The sequence below is a fragment of the Canis lupus genome, chromosome 38 (assembly GCF_003254725.2).
Source record: "Canis lupus dingo isolate Sandy chromosome 38, ASM325472v2, whole genome shotgun sequence".
In the NCBI taxonomy this organism is placed as follows: domain Eukaryota; kingdom Metazoa; phylum Chordata; class Mammalia; order Carnivora; family Canidae; genus Canis; species Canis lupus.
Genome location: NC_064280.1, coordinates 18467775 through 18491612, shown reverse-complemented (window position 1 = coordinate 18491612; position 23838 = coordinate 18467775). Strand labels below are relative to the sequence as shown.

The following is a 23838-nucleotide window of genomic DNA, read 5'->3' as shown; positions in this document are numbered from 1 at the left end:
AGCCACAGAGGCCGAGCAACCTGCCCCCTAACACAGGACTATCGGCCATGGGCAGTTGTTCATGTCGTACACGGACAACGCTAGGGGGTGTCATGTAAATCATAGTACAGATTCGTGTATCCATTAAGTCCTAGTCCTGCAGAGGGCAGGACGGTGACTCGAAGAGGATGGACCAGCCACGCATGTGCGTGTAACTGTCGCATCACATGTAGTCTCGGCCCTCAAGGCACTCGCTGTCCAGCAGACAGTGGGGCTCGGGGACGACTGGGAAACCACAGGCTAGATGCTGCGAGAGGCTTTCTCTTTCTCTTCCAGGAACAGGCTACGTAGAGTCAGATAATGATGGAAAACAAATCAGGTGCCCTCTGGTCTTTTTTGTTCACGTGGCTGGTGAACAACAGGACATTCCTTCCTTTTGTCACCACCTCCCATCCACTCCCAGGATCCAAGAATCTTCTTCCGCCCAGAGAGCATCTTCTCTTGGCCTGATGCTCAGAGGCTCCCCACCAGGACAAGGCTGTTAGTGCTCGTGATTCTTAGGAGGGAGAAAACAGAAACAAGAAACCACGCTGACTCTGAAAGACAACGTTTCTTCCCAATCTCGCCGCCGCCAGCGGCTGCCCCGGGGCAAAGCTGGCTGTGCCCAGTTTAGACTCGGGGTGCCCAACAGTGGGGTTGACTATTTCAGGGCCGCAGCCCCATTCCCCACCCGACAGCTTTCCTCCCCCGGCTGACAAAGCCTCCCCAAAGCACAATAACACACCCCGGGCTCCAAGCAGTGCCAACATCATATATATTATTTTATTATTCGCTCGTTTGCTTTCCATGGCAAGTGAAAAAATAATTTAAACCAATTATATGTACAGAGGCTTGGTTAGCGTTTCCAAGAACTTCCAGAAAGATCCCCAGCCCCTCAGATGGCCAAGAAGGGTTTCCTTTCACATCTATACAAAACTCCACCTATAAAAGTCGCGCATGTAGAAAGGTTTCTTTATTGTAAGCATCACGTGTGCGGAACAGGAAGGGGTGGGGGGAGGAACGTGTGCGGGGTGGGGGTCACACACACCTGCCCAGGGGTGGTCCCGGGTGGGGCGGCTGCGGCCGGGGGCGGTCAGGTGATCTGCAGCGGGGTCTCCAACATCTCCATGAGGAAGGTGTCGATGGGCGTGTCTCCGATGAGCTTGAAGAAGAAGAGGTGCTCCAGGCACTTGAGGCCGATGGAGCGCAGGGCCGGGAGGCGCAGCAGCAGCTTGGCGAACCTGCGGGAGGCCCGACGGGCGTTAGCGGCCGCTGCCACCCGGCACCTGCCGTGGGTCCCCGCCCTGCAAGGGGAGACTGAGGCAGCCCGGCGTGCTGGGGTCCCGGGAGGCCATGGCTCGTAGCTCCCGGGCAGGCCGCGGGCTGCCTGGGTGGCAGGGTCTCGGGCCACGCGTGTGTGCGTTGTACCCCCACACGTGTGCATTCACACCCACACATTCTCTCCTGTGCACGCCTGCCACACCTCACCACTGTCACATGCACACACAACCATACACACGTGGCCTGACACACATGCACACATACGCACACCCACACGTTCTCACATGGGTGTGTACACATGCACACGCCCCCACCACTGTCACACACACACACCCATATACACACCCATACACATGTGCCTGACACACACACACATGCACACCCACACATTCTCACATGGGTGTGTACACATGCACACACTCCCCACCACTATCACACATGCACACACACCCATACACACATGCCTGACATCACACATACACACACCCACACGTTCTCACATGGGTGTTTACACATGCACATGTACCCCACCACTGTCTCACATGCACATATTCAGACATGTGCATCCTTATACACATCCATAGACACCTCCCTCACACGTGTCACACATGTTAAAATATATACTCATATAGACGCTCACACGTACCCTCACTGCTGCCACACATGGGTGCACACACGCTGACACTCTTGCACACCCTCACAAACATGAGCTTGTGCACATACACGTACACCTATATACACTCACACATCCTCCTACACTCTCGCACACCCTCACACAGGCACACACACACACATGTGCACGCCTGCACTCCTACACACTCTTGTATAATTAAGGATGCTGGCTATGAGGTTCACCACAGGGAGAGAGGCCAGGGTGTGAAGAACTAGTCTCACATCTGCACACCCTTCCCAGGCCCCTCAATCTGCCGAGTTTTCCATCCTGCTTCATGGGGTCCTTCTTCACCTCTCAAAATCCTTTTTGTCAACAAAGCCCAGTTTGAATGTTATTAACAGTAACTGCAAATCAGTAGGTCAGAATTTCCAGTTAAAGGACAACGACCGAGACCATACTAGCCACTCCGGCCTTAATCAGAGCCTCCGGTGAGGCTGGGTCTTCACTGAGGGCCACAACATTATTTCATGAGTGAGTTTCCAGTTGGAATTTTAATACTCCTTGAAATTGTGTATGTTTCTATAATCGTGCCACATGAAGGCTTAAGGACCTGGGGCAACATAAGAAAGACTCACAGCAGCACCCAAGAAGGTAGGCATTACTGCTTTCCATGGAAAAATCAAGGGTCTGCACCAAGGCCCACAGAGCCCCTCAGAAAGCGCTGACTGTGAGGTCTCTGAGCGCATCTGCGGGATGTCACCCAGCAGGAGAGGCGGTGAGATGTGAACGCTGAGCTCCTGGGCCTGACTGCATTTTAGGGAATTAGGTGAAGGGAACGGCTTCTCTGTAAAGTACAAAGCTGGGCTGAGCTGTAGCTCTGAACATTTTTGGCTCTAAAAATGCCAAAGTCTGGCAACACATACAGCGCGGACTCCACGAGGACACCGCTGTCCTTGCTGACTGCCCTTGATTTAGGCACGGAGATGAGGACGGTGGAAGCAAACACGCCCGTGGAGAGCCACGGGCCTGGGGAGGGCGCCGCACCCATCCTCAGGCACGGGCGGCAGCCAGGGCCACCAAGCACCTGCCTGCAGCCAGGGTCACGGAGCACCTGCCTGCCCCAGAGACAATGTGCGTGCAGGCTCCCATCCTCCTGGATTTTCATCTCTGCTTTCAGGATGGAGAAAGTAGGACTGGGCCCCTGCAAAGTGTACTTCTGAAGAGTCTCCATGGAGTGGCAGCATGCCGCCACTCAGAGCACGGCCCTGACCCCGTGGGGCCAGGATCCATCCACTGGGTTCTGCCAAGTGGAGGCGGCCAGCAGTCGGCACACTCACCTACCTGGCTGGGCCAACTGACGTCCCTGATGCACCTGCTCAGCCTCAGGGTGGTCGCCCTCCGTCCAGACTGTGCTGGATGCACCCAAGGGACATGCGGAGTGCCCAGCCTCGACACCCCCTCCCTGCGCTCCCCGATTCCGCCCCAGACCAGCCAGCAGGTGGGTAGCCCAGGCCCCTGGCGGTCGCGTTCCTAGGAAAGGGGGCACGTTCCAAAGTTCGGAAAGTAATACTTGCTGGAAACGACCTAAATGTTCCACAGGATCATGGCTAAATACATGAGGTTACATCCAGCCTGTGAAATATCACAAAATCATGGAAAATGAGAATTTCGCACTTTTCAGTATCTGAAAAGTGCCTAAAATGGCTAAGAGGGGAAAATAACACGCCAAACTGTATGATTCCCTATCCGTAAATATGCACTTCTATGTACACGTGCATCGATACACAAGGATCCTGGGGGGAAAAATATATATCCCCCAAATTTCTGATTAATTTATTACCTGCTTTATTTCTTAAATACTTGCCTTATCTCCCACAGAGGCATACTCTGCTTTTATAATAAGGAAGAAAACTGGTTTAGCTTTTCTTCTAAGAGATTAAATAATAGGACCTAGAGCCAATTTCAAAGGAAAGGGTGAGTATGAGCCTTCTTATTCCTAAGGCCCTGCACGCAATATGTGCCCAAGACACCACGCTTGATGCTGCCTCATGCTGGGAGACTCCATAGAAATCACCCAATCCAGGGCTTTCAGTCAGCTCCCGCCGGCCAGGGGTCCTATTGCAAGGATAGGGGCGACTGCCAGGGGTCCACCAAAATCCACTCTCCCCTTCTTCCTTGGCAGACAGTTGCCCCCATTCTCCAGAATCTTCTGTGGCTCGTGGGGCCACGTTGACTAAGGTTCGGCCAACGGCAGTGAGGGGACAGGGGATCCTTTCCAGGCCCAGGTCTGCCCCGGGAGCCTCACCTCTGTTCTCCTGCGCCTCTTTCCCCTCCCATCAAGATGCAAAACAAGATGTGGCTCTGGGACGGGTGGGGCCCCCAGATGGAAGGAGCGGATCCCTGAGGCATGACACGGAAGTCAGCCAGCCAGTCAGCCAGCCCTCTCAACGGGCTGCCCACCCAGGCCTGACATGTAGGCAAGAAACACATTTCCGTCGTGATCAACTACGGACTCCGGGGAGGTCTGCTACCCCAGCTTGGGCTCCCGACCACTCAAGGCCTGCGTGTGCTTCGTACTGAAGGCCGGAAACCCACCCACTTGGCGTTAAATTAAAAATGCCAACAAATAACGGAGCTCAGCCTCTTCGGGCCAATTGATACATGCTGGCTTAGGATCCAGGAAAAAAAAAAAACACAGCTTAAAGGGAAATTAGACCTCACAGAGGAATGAAAGCCATCAGTGAGAATTCAGAGCATATAATATTAACCCTAAAAAACAAAACTAATGCCTTTAAGGCAGTTCTGTCAGTTTCATTTTCGAATTTCTAGGAGATTTGAGGATCACATTCTCTCTATTTAACTGGAGTCAGCAGAGGAGGAGAACTTTTGTTTAGCTGTGCTTTGGGGGAAGCATTTGAGACAAGTTTTTTGGTTGGCTTTTTCTTTTCTTTCTTTCTTTTCTTTTTTTTTTTTTTTTTTTTTTTTTTTTGCGACTCGGGAATACTTAAACTGGTTGATGGCCTCGGAGACCTTCTGACCACTGTCCTCCTCTTTAGACAAGGAGCCCAAAGCCAGAGCCAGCACCTTGCCAGATGCCACACAGATGACCTCAGGGGACAGCAGTCACATCTCACATCTCCTGGCCACCGCGGTCTGTGCCTCATAGCGCAGGGGCTTCGGTGGGGGCAGCGCACAACGCTTGGCTGCCAGCCTGGAAAGCACAAGCTCTTTGAAACCAGCCAGACCTGAGCTCACATCTCAGCCCCGCTGCACACCAGGTCCGCGACCTCGGGCCAGCGCCTTACCCTTTCCGAGCATCAGCACCTCGTTAGAAACTGGAGGTAACGAGACCCACGTTCATCTGTTCACTTGCTTGTCTGTTCAACGTCTCAAGCTGTGTGCTACGTGCCAGGCACTGCTCTAGGCTCTGACACCAGAGTGCGGAGCGCTGAGCAAGATAAGACCTCGGGTTTCAAGGAGCTAATGGGTTCGCAGCCCTCAGCTTGTTATAAAGACTAAACAACCCGTGAAACATCTAGACAGTGCCTGCTGCACACTGCCAGGTATTCAGGGTGAGCAGCAATCACTGATGCCATTAGATTCTTCTAGCACTCCCTCACCTGCCAGGTTGTTCTGGATACTTCTGCTTGGTGTAGGCCTCAAGGGTGGCGTAAACCTTCTCTCGCAGGGTCTCCACCTCCGAGGGGTTGGACAGCCCCTTGGCATCTGGAAAAGATGACTGAGTTAGCCTCGGGTGGCACACGTCAGGTGGACACCCTTCCATAGGGGCTGTCCCCATCCACTCAGGCCTCACCCCAAGAGTTACGAGGGACACGCTGGATGGGGAACCACAGTGAAAGAAACAAAGTGGGGGGTCCTCTGTGCCCCCCGGCTCTCTGCTCTATGCCCAGTCTACCCAACAGACTCTTGGAACAAAGGCTTAAAACCCTGTTAATAGGGGCACCTGGGTGGCTTAGGAGTTGAGCATCTGCCTTCAGCTCAGAGCCTGATCCTGGGGTCCTGAGATCGAGTCCCATTACCTACAGGGAGCCCACTTCTCCCTTTGCCTGTGTCTCTCCCTCTCTCTCTGTGTGTGTCTCTCATGAATAAATAAAATCCTTTAAAAGTTTTTTTAAAAACCCCGTTAAAAAATTAAAAAAATAAAAACCCTGTTAATACCCAAACACACCCACTACTGACTCCAAGGAGGAGTTTTATTTTATCCGATCATTCCAGAAATATCACACTGACACATTTACTGAGTGCCTACTATGTGCTAAGCATGGACTGAACGACGAGATGGGGTTCAAAAACCAGATCCCCTCACGTGCTGCCTCAACTAACTAACCACCTGATTCATGAGATGAAACTGGGCATGAATTACCACATAATTCTGAACAGTCATCTTTCTTGACCCACAGCAGCATTTGACGAAGATGATCACTTCCTCTTTCCTGAAATGTGTTTCTTCCCTGGGCCTCGAGGACACCACTCTTCTGCTTCTCTCCCTGCCCCCTCATTGCCCTGCCTCAGGCTTCTCCGCTGGCTCTTCCTTTTCTCCCCAACCCCTACACGAGGGTGCACCCAGTGCCTGGTCCTGAGCCCCCTTTTCTGCCCAAGCTTAACTGACTCCCCATGTGAGTTCACACCTGTCTCTGAGCCTCATGTGCCAGGTAGAGGCTGACAGCTCTCACACACACATCTCTGGTCCTGACTTGCCCTCTGAACCCCAGACATATAAACAAGACCTTCCCAACAGGCTACTCTTGGATGTCTACCATCCACCTGAGATTTGAAGGCACAAGACAAAGTCCTGATTCCTACCCACCCACCCTTAGGACCCCCATCTCAGCAAACTAAACTCCATTTTCCCAATCACTTAGGAAAATGAAACAAAACCCCTGAGAATTACATTTAATACCTCTCTTTCACAATCTCTAATCTGTCAGCAAACCCCATTGGCTTTGCTAAAAACTATACGCAGAGGCTGACCACTTTTTTACCACCTCCTTCACCATGATCCTAGGCCACTATCCTCTCTCACCTCCCACGTGCCCCCAAATATGCACACTCCATTCAAGATGCTTTCAGGATGGCTCTAGGCATAGAAACCATGAAGAATCGACTTCCCACCCTCACCAAGGATGGGTTCCTCAGCCCTGCCTTGTCTGTCTCAGCTGAGCTAGAGGACCAGAGGACATCAGAGCTTGGAGGCCGAGCCCAGAGGAGGGCAAACCACTGCATAGTCACCTGGGTTAAACAGCACAATGGCTCGCAGGCACCCCAGCTCCGACTTGTCCATCTGCATGTCTTTCATTTTGGAGACCAGCTCAGTCAGGACTCTGTTCACAGGAAACAATGAGAAGTGATGAGAAAACCACGAGTACCAGGCCAAGGGCTGATAAAATGAAGGCAACCCACCCCATTTTCCAGACCATGCATCAGGGACTAGGGGCAGAGAGATGAATAGGACGCAGTCCCTGATCTCAAGGAACTCACAGCTTAATTGAAGAAACAGACATGGAAACAGACAGGTGGCAACACAAAGCCAGTAACTGCCAGGAACAAAGTCCAAGGGAACACCCGGGAGGAAGCAGGGGGTGGGCTGGACGCTCTGGCAGGGAGGGCTGGAAAGACAGCCTAGAGGATCTGGACATTTCAGAGGCAACGCAGGGTGAGGGTGTGGCATGTCTGGAGGAAGACAGCAGACGGCAGCATCCAGACATGAGGGAGAAATCCCCAGGGACCATGAAGAGGGTTGAATCAACCAAAGACCATGCTGGCCTCTGTGTGGAACGTGTTGTGGCAAAGGGCAGGAAAGAGTAGAGGCATCTCGGGTGGACGTGCACGTGGCCTGGAAGACCATTTTCCATGGATGTGGAAGGGGGCCACAGGGCCCTGGCACAGGACAGACAGGCTATTTTCAACCCTAGCCACCTCTTCACCAGTTCTCCATCCCTATGTCTCAAGCCACTCACCTCTACTCATTTCATTCATCTCTTTAAGGCATATGCCTTCATTCTCCTTTCACATCACTTAAGGCAGAGAGGCCCAGATGTTGGCTCCTGCTGCTGCCTGGCCCGGGGGCGGAGGGGGGGAGGGCTGCTCCTGCTGCAGCCCTTCCCCAGAGATCCTGCTACAGAGTCCAGCAAAAACTTCAGCTCGTCGTTCCCGACTCCTAAAGTCAGATCCTGGCTGCTTGTCCTCATCCCGGCCCCTAAGCAGCTCCAGCTCCCCACCCCAAAACCTCTCAGGTAACGTCAATGATCCAGTCTCTCCTTTGGAGACCCGCAGAGATAGCAGGTTCTCCCTCCTGCCCAGCAGCTATGCTGGCCCCTGACGGCCTCCATCTCATCATTTCAAACCTTCTCATAATCCACCTGTCATTCTCCAGGTTTCTGTTCTCATGTGTTTCATGGTCTCTGCTTCTTGCCCCGTGCGGCTGTTGGAGTGGTCCATCCTGCATCCCCCCACCACCCCCAGATCCCCACACCCACATGAGCACATGTAGACACACACACACACACACACACACACGAGCACTGGAAGCAGAGGAGAGCCACCTGTCAAAGATGGAGCCAACCCCAGCGCTGTGGGCACTGCTCCGGTGGACGTGTAAACCCGTGGCCAGAAGAATGCCATCCTGGACAGAGACCGAGCGGTGGGAGAAGGAGGCAATTAGCAATTCATTCCACCCTGCAGGGATAAGAAGGAGGCCTTGAGGGACAACCGACCACGTTCTTGCTTTACGGATGATCATCCGCAGCATATATCCTGACCCCCCTCCCAGCCCCCATGTAACAAAAGCAGAACCAGAAATCCAGGGAGCTTGGAAAACCAGCTCCAGACAACACAGCCAATTAGTGAAGAGTCGGGGTCCCTTGACTCACAGCTCTGCATGTCCCCCACCGTCTCCCCAGTGGTGGTGGGGGGGATGCAGGATGGACCACCCCAACAGCCGCACGGGGCAAGAATCCCCAGTGCAGCTCAGAATGGCAGCTTGGGGATGAGGACTCTTGTTTCCCCCCAATCAACAAATATGGACTGAACATTTAATGGGTAATAGTCAATATGTTGGGTGCCGTGGTGGATGAAGCGAGCATACCCTGTACCTCCGCTCCCCAGGACATGACAACCCAGCTTTATTTCTTTGGTGTTGTCTCCCAGCACCAAGGACAGCACATGAGGGACTGCTCATCATCTAACAGGGATGAGACAAGGACCTGGCTCCCAATGCTCAGCCAATCTTCAAGGAAATTTCCCTGCTGGCCCAGTGACAAAGAGGATGTGCATGCAAACTGCACGGTGTACCAGAAACAGAAGCCCAGAGAGAAGACAGCACACAGACTTTAACGTAGGAAGGGTCCCTGAATAAACAAACTTGAGCAAAAAAATCTTTGGCTTGTCTTATCTCACCCGTGAAATGGGAATACCTCTATTTTCCAACAGTATAATAATAACGAGGCACTGCCTCGGACTGTCCTCAATGAAACTGTCTCTGAAAATTAAACGCAAATTATAAAACCATGGTAAAATTTGCACGGGAAGTGAGTCTCATCCTCCATTAACAACATTTCATTTGGGAATCAAAGTTTTGGAGGAGGGCCACCCAAGTTTAAGAGCCCATAATTCATTTGAAAAGAATAACTCTGGATGGGGTTATCCGTCAACACGGCACACAGCTTGGGTGGGTTAGAGCTTCTTCAGGTGACTTGTTTTAGGATCCCAAGGGTAGTTCCAAAATGGCAGCCCAAGTGGTTGTCCTAAGAAAAAAACAAACCCCGATGTCCTTTACCTGCCCGGAGCAGGATGACCTGGTCCTCCAAGGTGAGGTCAGAGAAGTGGGGAATGCGCTTGGCCCATTCAACAAGAGTGAAGAGCTGCTTATCAGCAGCATGGCATATGTTGGTGACAGGGTCATTTGTCTAAAAAAAAAAGAAAAAAAGAAAAAACCCAAAGTACCCTGAGGGGTGGATTCCAGGATTCCAGGACTTGAATACACCCCTTTCCTGTCTCCAGTACCCCCAAGATGTGGGAGGTGGATGGACGCCTAAGACCACATACCGAGTTCTCCAAGTTCATATCACCATAGGATTCTGTCTTTGGCTCAACAGCAAGCTCCGCTTCTAGAATCCTCTCCACAGGCATATCTTCATGGCCACTGTTGGCACAGTCTGCCTCACTCTCGGCCCGCTCCCGGCTCCTCTGCCTTTCTTCTTGCACAGCTGGCCCACGGGGAAAAAACACACAGACGTTACCACATGCCCAGGACAATGGCAGGAAAGCAAGTTACCTACCGGGGCTTCCGTGGCCTCATCTGCAAAATGGGCATCCTCATGGTCCCATGTCAAGAGATGTTGTGATGGTGACAGATGACACGGAGCAAGCAAGGTGATTTGCTTATGCGTGTGCACGACTGTGGGTTTTATAGCCCGTATCCTTTCTAGTTCATGATGGTGACGGGTCTAAGAAGTCTGCATTTCAGATTTTAATAACCTCTGATGCTCCCCTCTCTCTGGATGAGCCACTTCCTCCCCAGTCCCCCGAGGACAGTCTCCTGCGTTTTACCCCCAGCTGCTCCCTCTAATAAACTGTGGGCAAGCAATGGTTAAGTAGCGAGAGCATTGCTTTGAAAACTCTGTCAGATCCTATGCATCACGCTTGGCATTCACGTCCCATTAGGTCTGCCCCTAATGCACCAGCCTGAACACAGCATCACCTGATCCGACTTGTCAGGGAAGATCTTCGGGGAGCCAGGAGGGTATTTAGTAAGTGAAGAGGTGGAAATGGAATGTCACCTAGATGACATTTCAGAACCAGCAGCTGATTTGGGGGGTGGGGAAGGGTACACGGGCAAAGGTGTGGGCTAGAATGATCTCTGCCTCCCCATACTCAGGGTGTTTCACCAAAGTTCACTGTAACCCTCAGAACCCTAAGGGGCTGCACACGAGCATGTCAGGTAGATCCTCTTCCCAATTCTGTCCTCTTCGTTGACACACGTTCTCTGTTGGGTCAGTCTCCATAATCCACAAAGCTGTGGTTTCCATCTTCCTATTCCCAGCATGAAGGAGCAAAATTCAATGTTGGTATACTTTTTTTGTTTTAAATCCCAAGATTCAAGAAAATTATCCCCTAAGCAGGTGGCTAATCTGGAACTCAGTGACAGCTCCTCAGCCAGCAACCTCGACCTCTCAGCTTCTCTCCTTTCCTCCCCTGGGGCCCACCCCCAAAGTCACCTCCTACTCTCTGAGGGCATCACGAGGCACCAAGGCTGCAGAATGAGCTGGAACCAGATGCTGGGCATCCAGTTTGTCATGCAAGTGACGTCAGTGACCTGTCAGGGTAGGTCAGAGGAGGGTATGACAGCAAAAACACAACTCGTACCTCAAAGTCTCCAGTAGAGAAGTGCCAAGACGCCTTGAGATGCAAATGATATTCAGTGGTCAGGATGAAGGGAGGGAGGGAGAGAGCAAGGGTAGGAAAGAAGGAGGGAGACATGGAAAAGAGAATAAAGCAGGGCAGTGACAGAAGGAAGACAGAAGGGAGAGAGCATGAAATTAGGAAAGAGGACAGCAAAAGTCATGTACTTGGGACTCCAAGAAGTCTTTTTCAGAATGTGCTGTACCAGGTCCTAGCCAAAGAACATGGGACATAGGACTCAGCCCACCCAGCCTCCATCTCCCTACTGTATACTGGGGAGCATCATACTCGAGTGAGGTTGTTTTGGGAACATTAAATGAAATAATTATAAAAAAGCTCCCCCAAAGATAGGAAGTTCCCCTTCTCTTTGGCCCTGTTTGTGCTCTTGGTCTTCTCTCAGGTCCTCTCCTCAGCTCCCCTGGGACCTTTTCCTCCCTCGTCCTTCCTCTGTCCACTCTGTTGGCCTTCATCGACTGACAGCATTACAGACACCTCCATGGGTATTTGCATCAGCAGTGACTGGTTAAAGTCGAGTGCTCCTTGTATTAACTATTTTAAGGTAGGTGAAGAGGCTTCTGTTTTTGTCTTGATTTTAAAAGATGGGGAAAAGCAAATGAAGTTAAGTCTCCTTTGTGGTCCTCAGTTGATTTCTTCTGCCGATTTGTGCCATGGAAGGAGGATAACCTTCAAGCTTCAAAGAAAATAACCTTGGCTTCTGGGAATTAGATTCTAATTCCAATCTTGCCGTTAATCGAGTGATCCTTTGCTATTCCCCTCTCCGTGTCATAAATCTTAGTGTCATAGAACAGGAGTCATATATATATATATATATATATATATATATATATATATATATATATATCTGTTGCTGGGGGAAATCTTCCATGTGGCAGACATTCTGAGCTACCACTACTACATACATTCGGGATATATCCAGGGGATGTTGGGTGATCTAAAATAACACCAAACTCCCGCCTTCCGAAAGAATTTTATCCATTAGTCCAACATACATTTATCGTATGTGCACTATAATAGCCACAATTTTTTTGGAGTTTTTTTTTTCCCTCTGGGTCAGGAATTATGCTCAACACTTTACATAGATTATGTTTCATCGAATCCCCACAATAACCTTATCTCTCAAGTACTATGAACCACAGAGTAGGTATGTAACCTACCTACCATAGGTCACAGAGCTAAGAAAACATGGAGCCAACATGTAGACCTGGGCGGACAGCCTTCTAAGCCCACCCCTCAGCCCTCTGTACTGTCTCCCAGGCTCTGGGCTGGTTGTACCGATCAAGACCACATGGGGCTCAAGAGGGATATCATATGTTATCCAGGAACTGCCTTAAATATAGTCCATTATCTAACCCTCCAAACTCTAGTATATGACAAGAAATCATGGCAATATATTTCCCCAAGACCCCTGAGGGTTATTTGGTAACCTGGAAGTCAGAGGGTCATGGTCCTGTATCAGCTCTGCCATTAGCTCACTAGGTAAGCTTAGGCAGGTCCTGAGGCTCTCAGAACTTTTGTTTCTTCTTTTAGGAAATGACTGTGTTGAATCAGAGAAGAGCAAATGTCCTTTCCAGCTTCACCATTATGTGTCCTGAAAAGGCAACGGGTCCTGGCCCCTGGCTCTTGGTAGATACATTTCTGAGCCCATCCCCACAACATCCTTTCCTCTCTCCAGACAGAAGTGTCAATTCAATAGTTTCTCTCAGTTAACTGTGAGACAGTTAATGTGTCTATTCAATAGTTTGACACTAGTGTCAATAGAATTGACACTATTCAATAAGTGTCAATTCAATAGTTTCTCTCAGTTAACTGTGCCAGAATTTTGTTATTCTTGTCCTCAAGGCAGTGTCCACTCTGAGCCCCTGATTCTGTAAATCGTGGGCAGTAATGATCGTGGTGAAGGAAAGACTGCTGAGCAGCTTTCTGAAAGGAGCCCTTCCTATAGTGAGACCAGGAACAGATTCGCTCCTTTGCCTTCTTTTTGTCGGGGTAAATAGCACCAATTTCTTTGGAAATTTTTCCAAAAATTAAGGAAAAATTTTAAAAGGGCCTCTTTCCCCTCTTAACTTTTACTACGCAGCCTTTCATCACCCCCATTTCCCCACATTGTTTTCAAAGAGGCAGAAGCCCAAACTAGGCCTGTATCAGACAATCAGAGCAATGCTGAGTTTAAAGGAAGGTCTGCCCTGGCCCTTAGAATTCACATGTCCCTGTCTGACTTTTTCTTTCATGGAAATAAAGAAAAAAGTCTTTCATGGACTTTTTCTTTCAAGTGTGGAAGAGCCACACTTCCCACCCTTTGACTGTGCACCAACCACTCTGACTGTAATGGAGCTGAGGGCTGTTGGGCGGAGAGACAGCGTGAGCAGTAGACGAGGTCACTTCCCTGATGGAAGCCTCTCCTTGCCTTCAATTCAATCTAATCTGTATAAAGAAGACAATTACTGTTCCAAGTCATCTTGAAACTTATCTCATCTGTCCTGAGAGGCAAAAATGACACCCACATTCAGATTTTGGGGCACCTGGCTGGTTCAGTCGGTTAAGCATCTCCCTTCGGCTCAGGTCATGATCCCGGGGTCCTGGGATGGAGCCCCACATTGGGCTTCTTGCTCAGCGGGGAGTCTGCTTCTCCCTCCCCCTCTGCCTCCTCCCCCAGCTCATGCTTTTTCTCTGTCTCTCCCTCAATAAATAAATAAAATCTTTTTAGAAAGTGGCCCCCTATAGCAATCATGCTCTTGCTGATGGGAGACATTCCTTTGGGGATGTCATTAATTTTATGTTTGACCATCATGGTGGCAGAAGCTATAAGGAGTATCAGTTCTATCTTGGTGAATAGAAGACAGTCTCCACCGGCCGATTTTTCACATCACGTGTTCGGATCAATAAGATCATTGACTCCTTGACACCAAGAATGACATGAGCATGAAGCAGGCACTTGGTTAATACTTGGTGACTGAGTGAATTAGTCCTTTTAGGAGCTCCCGCATGAGTAAAACTTTTGATTCCAATAATCGGTTTAAAGCACTCACCCATTCACTCAGCAATTACATATCATGCCTACTGTATGCTAGTCACGGGCAATACAGCAGTAGGGGGACAAAGCAGAAAAAATCCTTGCCTTAGTGGAGACAGGTAGTAAACTAAGTATGTTAGAGAGTGATACACGCTCTGGGAAAGACACCAGGCAATGTCCAGGGGGGCAGATGAATTCTAGATGGTGTAGACAAGCCTTTACTTAGAGGTTGACCATTGAATAAACGTCTGAAGGAAGAGAAGAAGGGAGCCATGCAGGCACCTGGCAAGAGGGCATTCCAGGCAGAGAGACAATAAGTGCAAAGCTCCTGGGGAGGGAGCACCCCTGGTGGCCCAGCAGAGACCAGCAAGGCTGGACCAGAGTGACATGGGACAGTCAGGTTGTGCACAACCATGAAGTCATAACCAGGGTTTTGCCTTTTTTCTGGGTAAGAAAGGAAAGCACTGGAGCATTCTGATGCAGGTAGGGCTTGACCTGACCCACTTGTTCAAAGCCTCTCTGGTTGCTCTGGAGAGTGTAGGGAGGGTTTTAGGAACTTACGTGAATCAATACAGAAGGTAACAGTGGCTTATGCTGGGAGCATGAAAGTCAGGAGACATGGAAAGATTCTGGACATATTTTGAGGGAGAGACAGGATTTCCTCACCCACTAAATGTAGCAGAGGAAAGAAAGGGGAGCCCAAGAGTTTCTCATCCGAGCAACTGAAAAAAATGGCTCTTTCCTAAAATGGGGAAGGCTGTGTGATAAACAGGCTGGGAGGGCAGATGATCGGGAGTCCAGGTTTGGGTCTGCCAACCTGAGATTCCTGTCAGGTAACAAAGGGGGAGCCATCCTCATCCCAGAGCACCCCTGCACCCCGGCAGGAGGGGAGGCTCCAAATAGGCTCTGATCTGGGAAGAAGACCTACTCTGGGCTCATCAGCTCCCTGTGGGACCTTGGAAAACTCACCTCACCGAGCCAGGCCAGTTTCCTCCACTGTACAACAGTGAGCACTATTACATTATTCTGAAGGGCCACCTCCATCTATCTCAGCCATGCTAAGAATGTTCTTTTTTTTTTCCTTCCTGGGAGCATTCTCTCCTAGGAGGGGCTCCAAGAACCTTTTCTACATTGATCCTTTCAGTCAGCCTCCCCTCTCCTCAGAGAAAAGAAGTTCTTGGAGAAGAAAGAGTCACCTGGGACCAACTAAATGCCCTGATCCTATTTTCTGGAGAGAAGTGTCACTTGATCGCTCCGAAGTCTAGTACGATGCACCATTTACACTATGCCCTTGCGTGAGTTCACGAGCTAATTAACTGCCCAGTTCGACTTATTTGTGTTATTTAATGGAAACGCTCTTCGATTCTCTAAATGAACAGAATGAACTTTCAGATTTTCTTTTCCTGCTCTACAACCCAGCTAAGCCACACTGTAGATGGAAAGACATATCTTTAAAACATACGATGATGGTCTCTCCAAATGAGAAGGCTAAGTCTGATTACTGGGAAAGCCGATAATCCCCCCCAAAGACCACAGATACACCAATATCAGGAGATCTATAGCAGCCCCAGGTTATAAAACCCCAGAGAGATGACTCAAACCAGCAGGCTCCCCCAGTGAGGATGAGAGGCGAGACATCAGCTCTCCCCAGAAAGCCAATCGAATGATCCATTTATGGGGTGGCCCACCAGGACCCTGAAACCGGCTCTGACACTTGTTGCCTGGCTCTTGGGAGATCCAGGGAGAGGGTCCAGCGTGCTGACCATCACCTGAGCTCCAGGAGAGGACAGGTGAGCACAGAGGAGGGAAGTGCACCTGTTCTCTGCTCCGGGGTACCCACCACTTAGGGCAGGGGCACTCAACCGCACTCCTCGAGAGGTCACGAGGATTTCTACCGTGATTTACAGGCAAACCAGTCTCCCCCAAGGGGCCGAGGCCTCACCTTCCCTCTTCATGCCCATCACCAGGCACTTCTGGTAGCGGCAGTACTGGCAGCGGTTCCTCTGGCGCTTGTCAATGAGGCAGTCTTTATTATCGCGACACGTGTACATGAGGTCTTTCCTTATGGTTCTCTTGAAGAACCCTTTGCAGCCTTCACAACTGTACACACCGTAGTGCTTTCCTACTCACAAGAAAAAAAAATGAACACTGCAGAGATTGTCTTCAAGTTTATTCGGATCTTTCATTCACAAGAGCCCCTTGGCTCCCCTCCCCCCAAGGACACTGGCACAGCACCCAGGCACCAGGACGGGCAGCTAAGAGAAACCAGTGGAGGAGGCAGGCTTGGTCACGGGAACCAAACTAAGGCAGAGGAAATATGCCCTTCCTTGTGTCTTCCCTCCAGAAGGCATTCTCTGGAATCATCAGTTCCAGAGCGCATTATTAGAAAAGTCTTGACCCAAGATTCTGTTTACATTTATTTTATTAAGGCAACTCCTGTGTTTAGTTAAGCAAAAGGGTCTGTCTCCATTCAAGACATTAGTGTACATAATAAATAAAAATATTTATGCTTGTTATGTATGATCTAGCAGGAAAAAAAAAAAACCTCAGCTTCCCTAATATTTCCCCATAACTGAGGCCCAAGGACATGGGAGCCCCACGGAAAAGCATTCTCCTTCACCATAGACTATGAACAGGAGCCTAAGTTATGGATTTTCTAGATGCTCCTGCCTGCTGGAAAAATAAGTTGGTATACAGTCTTTATAGCCTAATAGGATTTGCAGTCTTACGACATACAGATCTGATGAGGGGTGGTTTTGCCTTATCCAGAATAATCTGTTAGATGTTTCATTGCTTCTATTATGTGTTCCACACAGTTGTCAATGACCCCAGCCAAGGATGGCTCATTTGAGTCAGGAGAGCCACCACACTCACCCGACACTCCTTCTAGGCGGGACCTCTCAAGTCTACACCCCAGGCAACTGTGCCTAATTGATCTGAATGTAGGACTTGAAAAATAGAAGGACGCAGATCATTTGAAATGTATTTACCTCTGATTCTTCGGTGTAATACATGATGTCGTTTAGCTGTAGACCCGACATTACTTTCTACTTTAGTTATACTCAGGCTGATAGAAAAGTGAATTTGAAGAAGTCCTTGAGAACTAGCCAATGTACAAATTTGCATCCCTGGAGCTGCCATGTCAGAGGAAGCTGCCCTAAGATAGAATGAGCACTCGAGATAGCCTGCCTCATGAAGCCAGTCTGTGCCTACTGAGTCGACCACACTAATCCACTGAATGCCCAGCAAGAATAAATACGGGATCTTATCCTAGATGAGAAAATCCCAACACTCTCAGCTCTGAAGTACCTGTCATTGAGAAATGTGGTGCCTCCATGACATTCCCATGACTCTCCCATATTTGAGTGAATCTCTCAGACTTTCAAATAAGTCATAGCAGAGGAAACTCTGCCGGGGTGTGACTGGTCTTCTGTTGCTATGGCAATGGCCAAGTCTGCGTGATTTGGCAACCACTTTTTGAGAGCAAACAAGCATCATCAGCCACATAGCGAAGTAAGTTCCAGGCTCCAGGAACTCTCGACGGAGTGAATTTTGCAGGGCCTTTGGTGACAACAGGAAGATGAGGAATCTTCGGTCTGTCACCATGGACAGTCACAGAAAAGAACCTTCCTCATCTTCTCATTCATCAAAACAGAGATTCACATGCCCTCAAATGTGGTGGGATTGGGGGGTGCCTGGGTGGCTCAGTGGTTGAGCATCTGCCTTTGGCTCAGGGCATGATCCTGGGGTCCCGGGATCGAGTCTCACATCGGGCTCCCTGCATGGAGCCTGCTTCTCCCTCTGCCTGTGTCTCTGCCTCTCTCTCTCTCTCTGTCTCTCATGGATAAATAAATATAATCTCTTTTTTTTTTTAAGTGGTGGGTTTGAGAGTGAGGGAGAGGAAGGAGAAGAAATCAAGAAAAAAAATCATTTGGGCAAAAATGGAAGAGGATCAGAGAACATGAAATCTGTGAAAACACATTTATTTCTACCCATAAAAACATGTTAAAAAACCTAGAATGCTGTAGAAAGAAATATGCTAAAATACTAAAGGGTTTATCTTTGTTTGGGACATTATATACAATGTTTTAAGTTTTCTTTTGTGCTTTTCTAGTTCTTTCTACACTGGGACGTATCCTACACAGGAACATCATTTTTAGAATTACAAAATAAATAATTTTAAAAAGATTTTAAAGAGATCCTGTCTAATTACAAGAGCGTCCCCATCCCACACACACACACACAGTATGTAATGCAGGTGTTTCTGAAATATTTCTGATAAATCCAATCCTTAAAAATGAAATCATACTTTAAATTCATCTAGATTGCAGCCTATGAACCCAGTGACAGCAATTTACCGCCTGGGTGCCACGCTGGACCATCCTAAAAGGCCCTTTTCCTTCCATGGGGTACAAGGTAGTCGGGTGGGCAATCAAACAGGCACCATCTCTGGGCTCACCCTGCTGCACGGGACACCTAATGGCATCTGCTTCCACACGTACCTGAGGACCTATCCCCACAGATTGCACAGATGTGTTTAACCAGAGAGCCAGGGCTGGCTGATGGGTAGTTCATGTTTCCAATCCCAGGAAGCCCTGGCAAGGGCTTGATGTCCTCTGAAATGCTGACACTGTTGACCACATTTAGCTGCAGGAGAAAAAAAAAATCCAATAAAACATGGAGCCAGGGGAGACCCAACGCCCAAGATAGAAGACTGACAAGGGTATCCTCACAAGAAAAAAATAATAATAAAGTTCTATTTCAAGAAGTAGTTTCTAAGTACAGAGTATCCAAAACCGCCTGTGGGGGAATAGGAACGTAAGGGAAGAAAAAACAAGTGGCGCAAGGGGACTAAATCATTTCTGGACACCAAACCCTAAATTGAATATCACCAGACATCATCAGAGTGCTCTGCTTGTACTCATTTTACTCATGTGTGTCATTGGTGCTAGAAATCCACCCTTGGCACGCTCAAGACACACTTCGGATGGGTCAGTTATGTGTTTTTAGATTTTGTAGTAAGTACCGTCTATTCCACCGTGCTCCAAGAGGAGCTAGGGCTCTCAGGCAAAAGACTGACTTCAAGAGAGCCGAGCAAAAAAGAATGCAAATCCACCCGTTTAGTCCATCAACAGACACTCACTGAGTGCTCACCCTGAAGGCGCTGTGCCAGGCTCTGGGGGTCAGAGGTGAGGTGTAAAAATGCACTTTCATGAGTTCACAGTAAAGTGGAAGAGAAGGCATGTGTAGGGGTCATCTCAACGAGCCTGCACAAGGTGCTAAACCAGGGACGCCTGGGTGGCTCAGTGGTTGAGCACCTGCGTTCAGCTCAGGTCATGATCCTGGGGTCCCAGGATCGTGTCCCACATCGGGGTCCCCACAGGGAGCCTGCTTCTCCCTCTGCTTGTGTCTCTGCCTCTCTGTGTCTCTCTAATGAATAAACAAAATCCTAAAAAAAAAAAAAAGTGCTAAACCAAATGCCCAAATCATTGCAGAAGCACCAAAGTGTTGGGTAGAAAGTCCCAGGTCATGGTTTTGAACTCGGCTGTAAGGAACAGACCATCCTCCTGTGAAACTGGGAGATCTGCACAGCCAGGGACTGTCTGCCCTTCTTCCCCGCGTCCCACATGGTCCCAGCACGTGTGGCTGGAGAAATGGATGTGTGTCCCTGTCCTCTGCCCTGCCACAAGGTCACATCGGCTCCTCAGCACCACCGCCTCCAGTCTCCCAGTGCTCAGGGACATTACCCAGAAGCCACTGCTGAGTGGCCTATATTCATCGAAGACACTGTCAACGCCTAAGACGGAGTCGTCCCGTTAGCAGGCACGGTGAGCGCCCACGGGCACAGACCAGCATGCTAGGCAGGCACTGTGAGGAAGATGGAAAACCCAGAAGCTCTCTCCTTCCTCCAGAACGCACACGCTCGCTGAAGAGCTGGGACAGGCACCAGAATTAAGAACACTTACAAGTAATCGCAAAGGTGGTGCGGAGCACCTGAGCCCGTGTTTAAGCGTCCAGCAGGGGCCCCCGGCAAATATCTGGGAGCTTAAAAGGGGTCCCACTGACTTCTGTGTGGTCTATGTGGATTTTGCATTCATACCGTCTCCCCCGGGTGACCGCATGTCTCACACTAAGCCAAAGAAAGGTAAGATTTCTCTATTCAAGGCCTTTGGGACAGAGGGGATGATCAATAAAACATAACCCACAACACAGCCTGAGTTAGGTTCCTTCTAAATTTACCAGCTTTCCAATCCACTAAGCAAATATGTATTGAGCACAGGAGGTGGGCAAGAGGCTCGGGTCAAGTGCAGGAAGGGATGCAGAAAGACAAGACCGCCTGCAGCTCCAGGCTTTGAAGTCAGGGCCACCAAGAATTTTAAAAAATTTATTTGTAGCATGAAAACACACATGAGATGGGGAGAATTCGCTCTCTCTCTCCCCTCCCTCTTCTTATACAAGGACTAAGACAAGACATCTAGAACTTGCCCCCAGTGTTTTGCTTCGTTTTAGTGTCGTACCATGGTTCTCAGCTCCAGATGTCTACCTGGGAGCTTCGGGAAAACACCGATGCCACGGCTCCACACCCAGGAATTTTGAGGGTCTGAGGGCCATTGGTACTGCTATTTCTCTAGGGTTACCAGGCAATGCTAATGTGCAGCGAAGGGCTAAGATTCGCCAGTTTGGCAGGAAAAACAGCGCTTTGGAGTCCCACGGAGCTGGGATGGACTCCCAGTCTGCCCTGATGGGCTACATGGCTTCAGAGAAGTTACTTAGCTTCCTCCACCCTGTTTCCTTATCTGTAAAATGTGCCTAGTAAGGCCTAGGTTACAGAGTCACTGGCGGGATTAGATCACGTAACACCGAAAAATCCCTATCGCGGTGCCCGATACATAGTAGGGACTCTATGGCTGCTGGCTCTTATCATTCCAATAAAATCTGGTTAATCAAGACAAGAATTTTTTGAGTCTTTCTTATAAGCCCACATTCTACTCTGTGCTAGGAAATCTTTTTTTTTTTAAGATTTTTAATTTTTTTATTCATGAGAGACAGAGAGAGGCAGAGACACAGGCAGAGGGAGAAGCAGGCTCCCTGTGGGGAGCCCGATGCAGACTCGATCCCGGGATCCCAGGATCATGGCCTGAGCCGAAGACAGATGCTCGACCGCTGAGCCACCCGGGCGTCCCTGTGCTAGGAATTCTGCAGGAAGTGAGCCCACATTCACCAAAGGTGTTAAATGACTCCATTTCTTGGTGGGGTGGGGGTCGGAAAACTAATGCTGTCATACTACTAGGTTAGCATTACTTCAGATGTGGGACATATGTAGATATGTACTGGTTTTTAAGAAATAGGTTGAGGGGGTTTCTGTTGGTGTAATTTCTAGGTGACAACTCTTTTCAAGTGCTTCAGTGGAAGACATGTCACCACTTAAATCCACCCTTGAGACAGAAGCATTGTAGGTCTGGTGACCCCAGAGAAAGAACGCTCTGGTTGCCCGAGGCTCTGTCCCAAATCCTCAGATGGACAAGAAAAGGTATGGGAATGAGGAGGAGGCCACCACCCCTTGAGCCTCAAGAGCCCCTCACTCACCTTCCCCTCCCACTGCCGTGTCCCATGGGACCAGCCTCGCCACCTGCAGCCCGCAGAGGTACACGGGACAGCAAGCACTGTTAATGCTACTGGTAGCACTGCCCCCTATAGAAGGCTTGCTTGGTGCTCACAACAACCCTATGAGGTCATCTACTCTTCAGATGAGTTTACCAGGCCTTAGAGTGGTTTATTCATGTGTGTTCATTCAGAAATACTAAGGGGATACAGAAAGGAGGATGGCAGGTACTGCCTCGAGGGACTGGCCACTGATGAGACTAAGTCAGCTGGGATTGTTTAGGAAGGAAAGACCCCAAACAACTGAAATTAGGGAAGACTTCCTGAAGGAGGTGGCATTTGAGCTAGGACTTGACCCAAAGTGGGTAAGACTTGGATGGGCTGCTGATGGGCTAAAGGCTCTGAGAGCTAAGGACACCCCCTCCCAACCCCGGGGGAAGCCCAGGGGTTCATGGAGAGTGTAGATGGGTGGGAGACGAGGCTGGGGGGTGGGGGCGGGGGGCCATGTCACAGCCCAAGGCCTGACTGGCTACGGAGAGTGGATTTAATCTTGGGGAGCAAGTCAGAGCAGCCACTGGAAGTTTCGGGCTGAGGAATACAGCTCTTGGAACTCTGCCCCAGGGAGGTAAGCAAGGCAGCGGCAGGAGGGGAGCCTGGAGGAGACCCGGAGGCTGGCTGGGGATCTTCCCAGGCTCACAGGCTGGAGCAAGGACACTGGGCTCCCAGGTCATTCCTCCTTCATGGGAAGGTCTGTCTGGCGTGGCAGGGGACGCTCAGAGGCCCTGGCCTAGCAGCTTCCTGGCCACCCCCGCAGTGAGGGGCCCTCACTCTCCCAGGGGGGAGCCAGCAGCCCCTCCCCACCCCTTCTCCCCATGGGCCAGGCAGCAGGATGGAGGGGCTGCTGCTTCCCTCTCCACCGGCCTCTCTGCAGGTGGGGGGCCACGGGCTCCCAGCACAGGTTGAGGCGACAAGAGGCAGCCGCCTGAGTGTGAACCCATTAGCTGCCTGGCCCCGAGCCTCCGAGCCCGGCTGTCTTGTTCCATTAGAAGCAGCTCAGCAGAATCGAGCACTTTCAGAGCGGGGGATGCACCAGGCGGCTGGCCGCTCCCTGAGAACAGGGGGAGACACACTTGACTGGCCTGGCTTCCATCTGCAGACTCCCAGCCAGGGGCCAAATGCTCCCTGAATGCCCTGGAGCCATCACGGAACATCAGGTCCCACATTTCTGAGCTGCTTTTAGCCAAAATTATTCCACTGGATGCAGATACATGGCCAGCCTGCCAGGCCGCAGGCAGTCGCTCCTTTTCCAGGGAGTGGACTCTGGAGAGCGGCGTTCCTTTAGTCCCTTCAGGGTCTGGGCCATGAGGAGTAAGGAGCCAGGACCCACCCCCACCCCCACCCCACTGGGCAGAGAGGAGCCCTGGGTTCTGGTGGACACCTGCTGCTTCCTCCCCCCATGAGCTTGGCCAGGTCGCTGCATTTGAGACAACGTTTCCTGGTCGACAGACTAGATCAGTGGCTCTTCCAACTGGGAGTGTGCGGGTGGCAGGGGAGGGCCAACAAGAAGGCTTCAGATCTGCCCTGAGTTCGGGATCCCTGGGTGGCTCAGCGGTTGAGCATCTGCCTTTGGCTTAGGGCGTGATCCTGGGGTCCTGGGATCGAGTCCCACATCGGGCTCCTTGCATGGAGCCTGCTTCTCCCTCTGCCTCGCTCATGGATAAATAAATAAAAATCTTAAAAAAAAAAAAAAAAAAAAAAAGATCTGCCCTGAGTTCAACCAAACCTGTTTGTCGCTGACACAACACCTTCCAAACGTGCTTTCTCTCTTGGAGAAAAGACTTTAATGGCTTAACTTTTAAAATCATTAAACAAG

The 23838-nt window shown here is 50.2% G+C and overlaps 1 protein-coding gene across 6 annotated transcripts in view; it reads right to left on the bottom strand.

The window, feature by feature from the left end:
• Positions 1-779: 779 nt before the first annotated feature.
• RXRG (retinoid X receptor gamma) overlaps positions 780-23838 on the bottom strand; it is a 45329-nt gene continuing 22270 nt past the window's right edge. For 5 of the 6 annotated variants that reach the window (XM_025420914.3, XM_025420912.3, XM_025420913.3 and 2 more), the window contains 8 exons: positions 18866-19010; positions 16306-16485; positions 9977-10137; positions 9708-9837; positions 8476-8608; positions 7163-7254; positions 5533-5638; positions 780-1259 (listed from right to left, as the gene is read on the bottom strand). In XM_025420914.3, coding sequence (XP_025276699.1) covers positions 1112-1259; positions 5533-5638; positions 7163-7254; positions 8476-8608; positions 9708-9837; positions 9977-10137; positions 16306-16485; positions 18866-19010 — 1095 coding nt within the window. In that variant the 3' untranslated portion in view covers positions 780-1111. The remainder of the gene's footprint in view (positions 1260-5532; positions 5639-7162; positions 7255-8475; positions 8609-9707; positions 9838-9976; positions 10138-16305; positions 16486-18865; positions 19011-23838) is intronic. The other variant, XM_035711191.2, reaches the window with a different exon arrangement.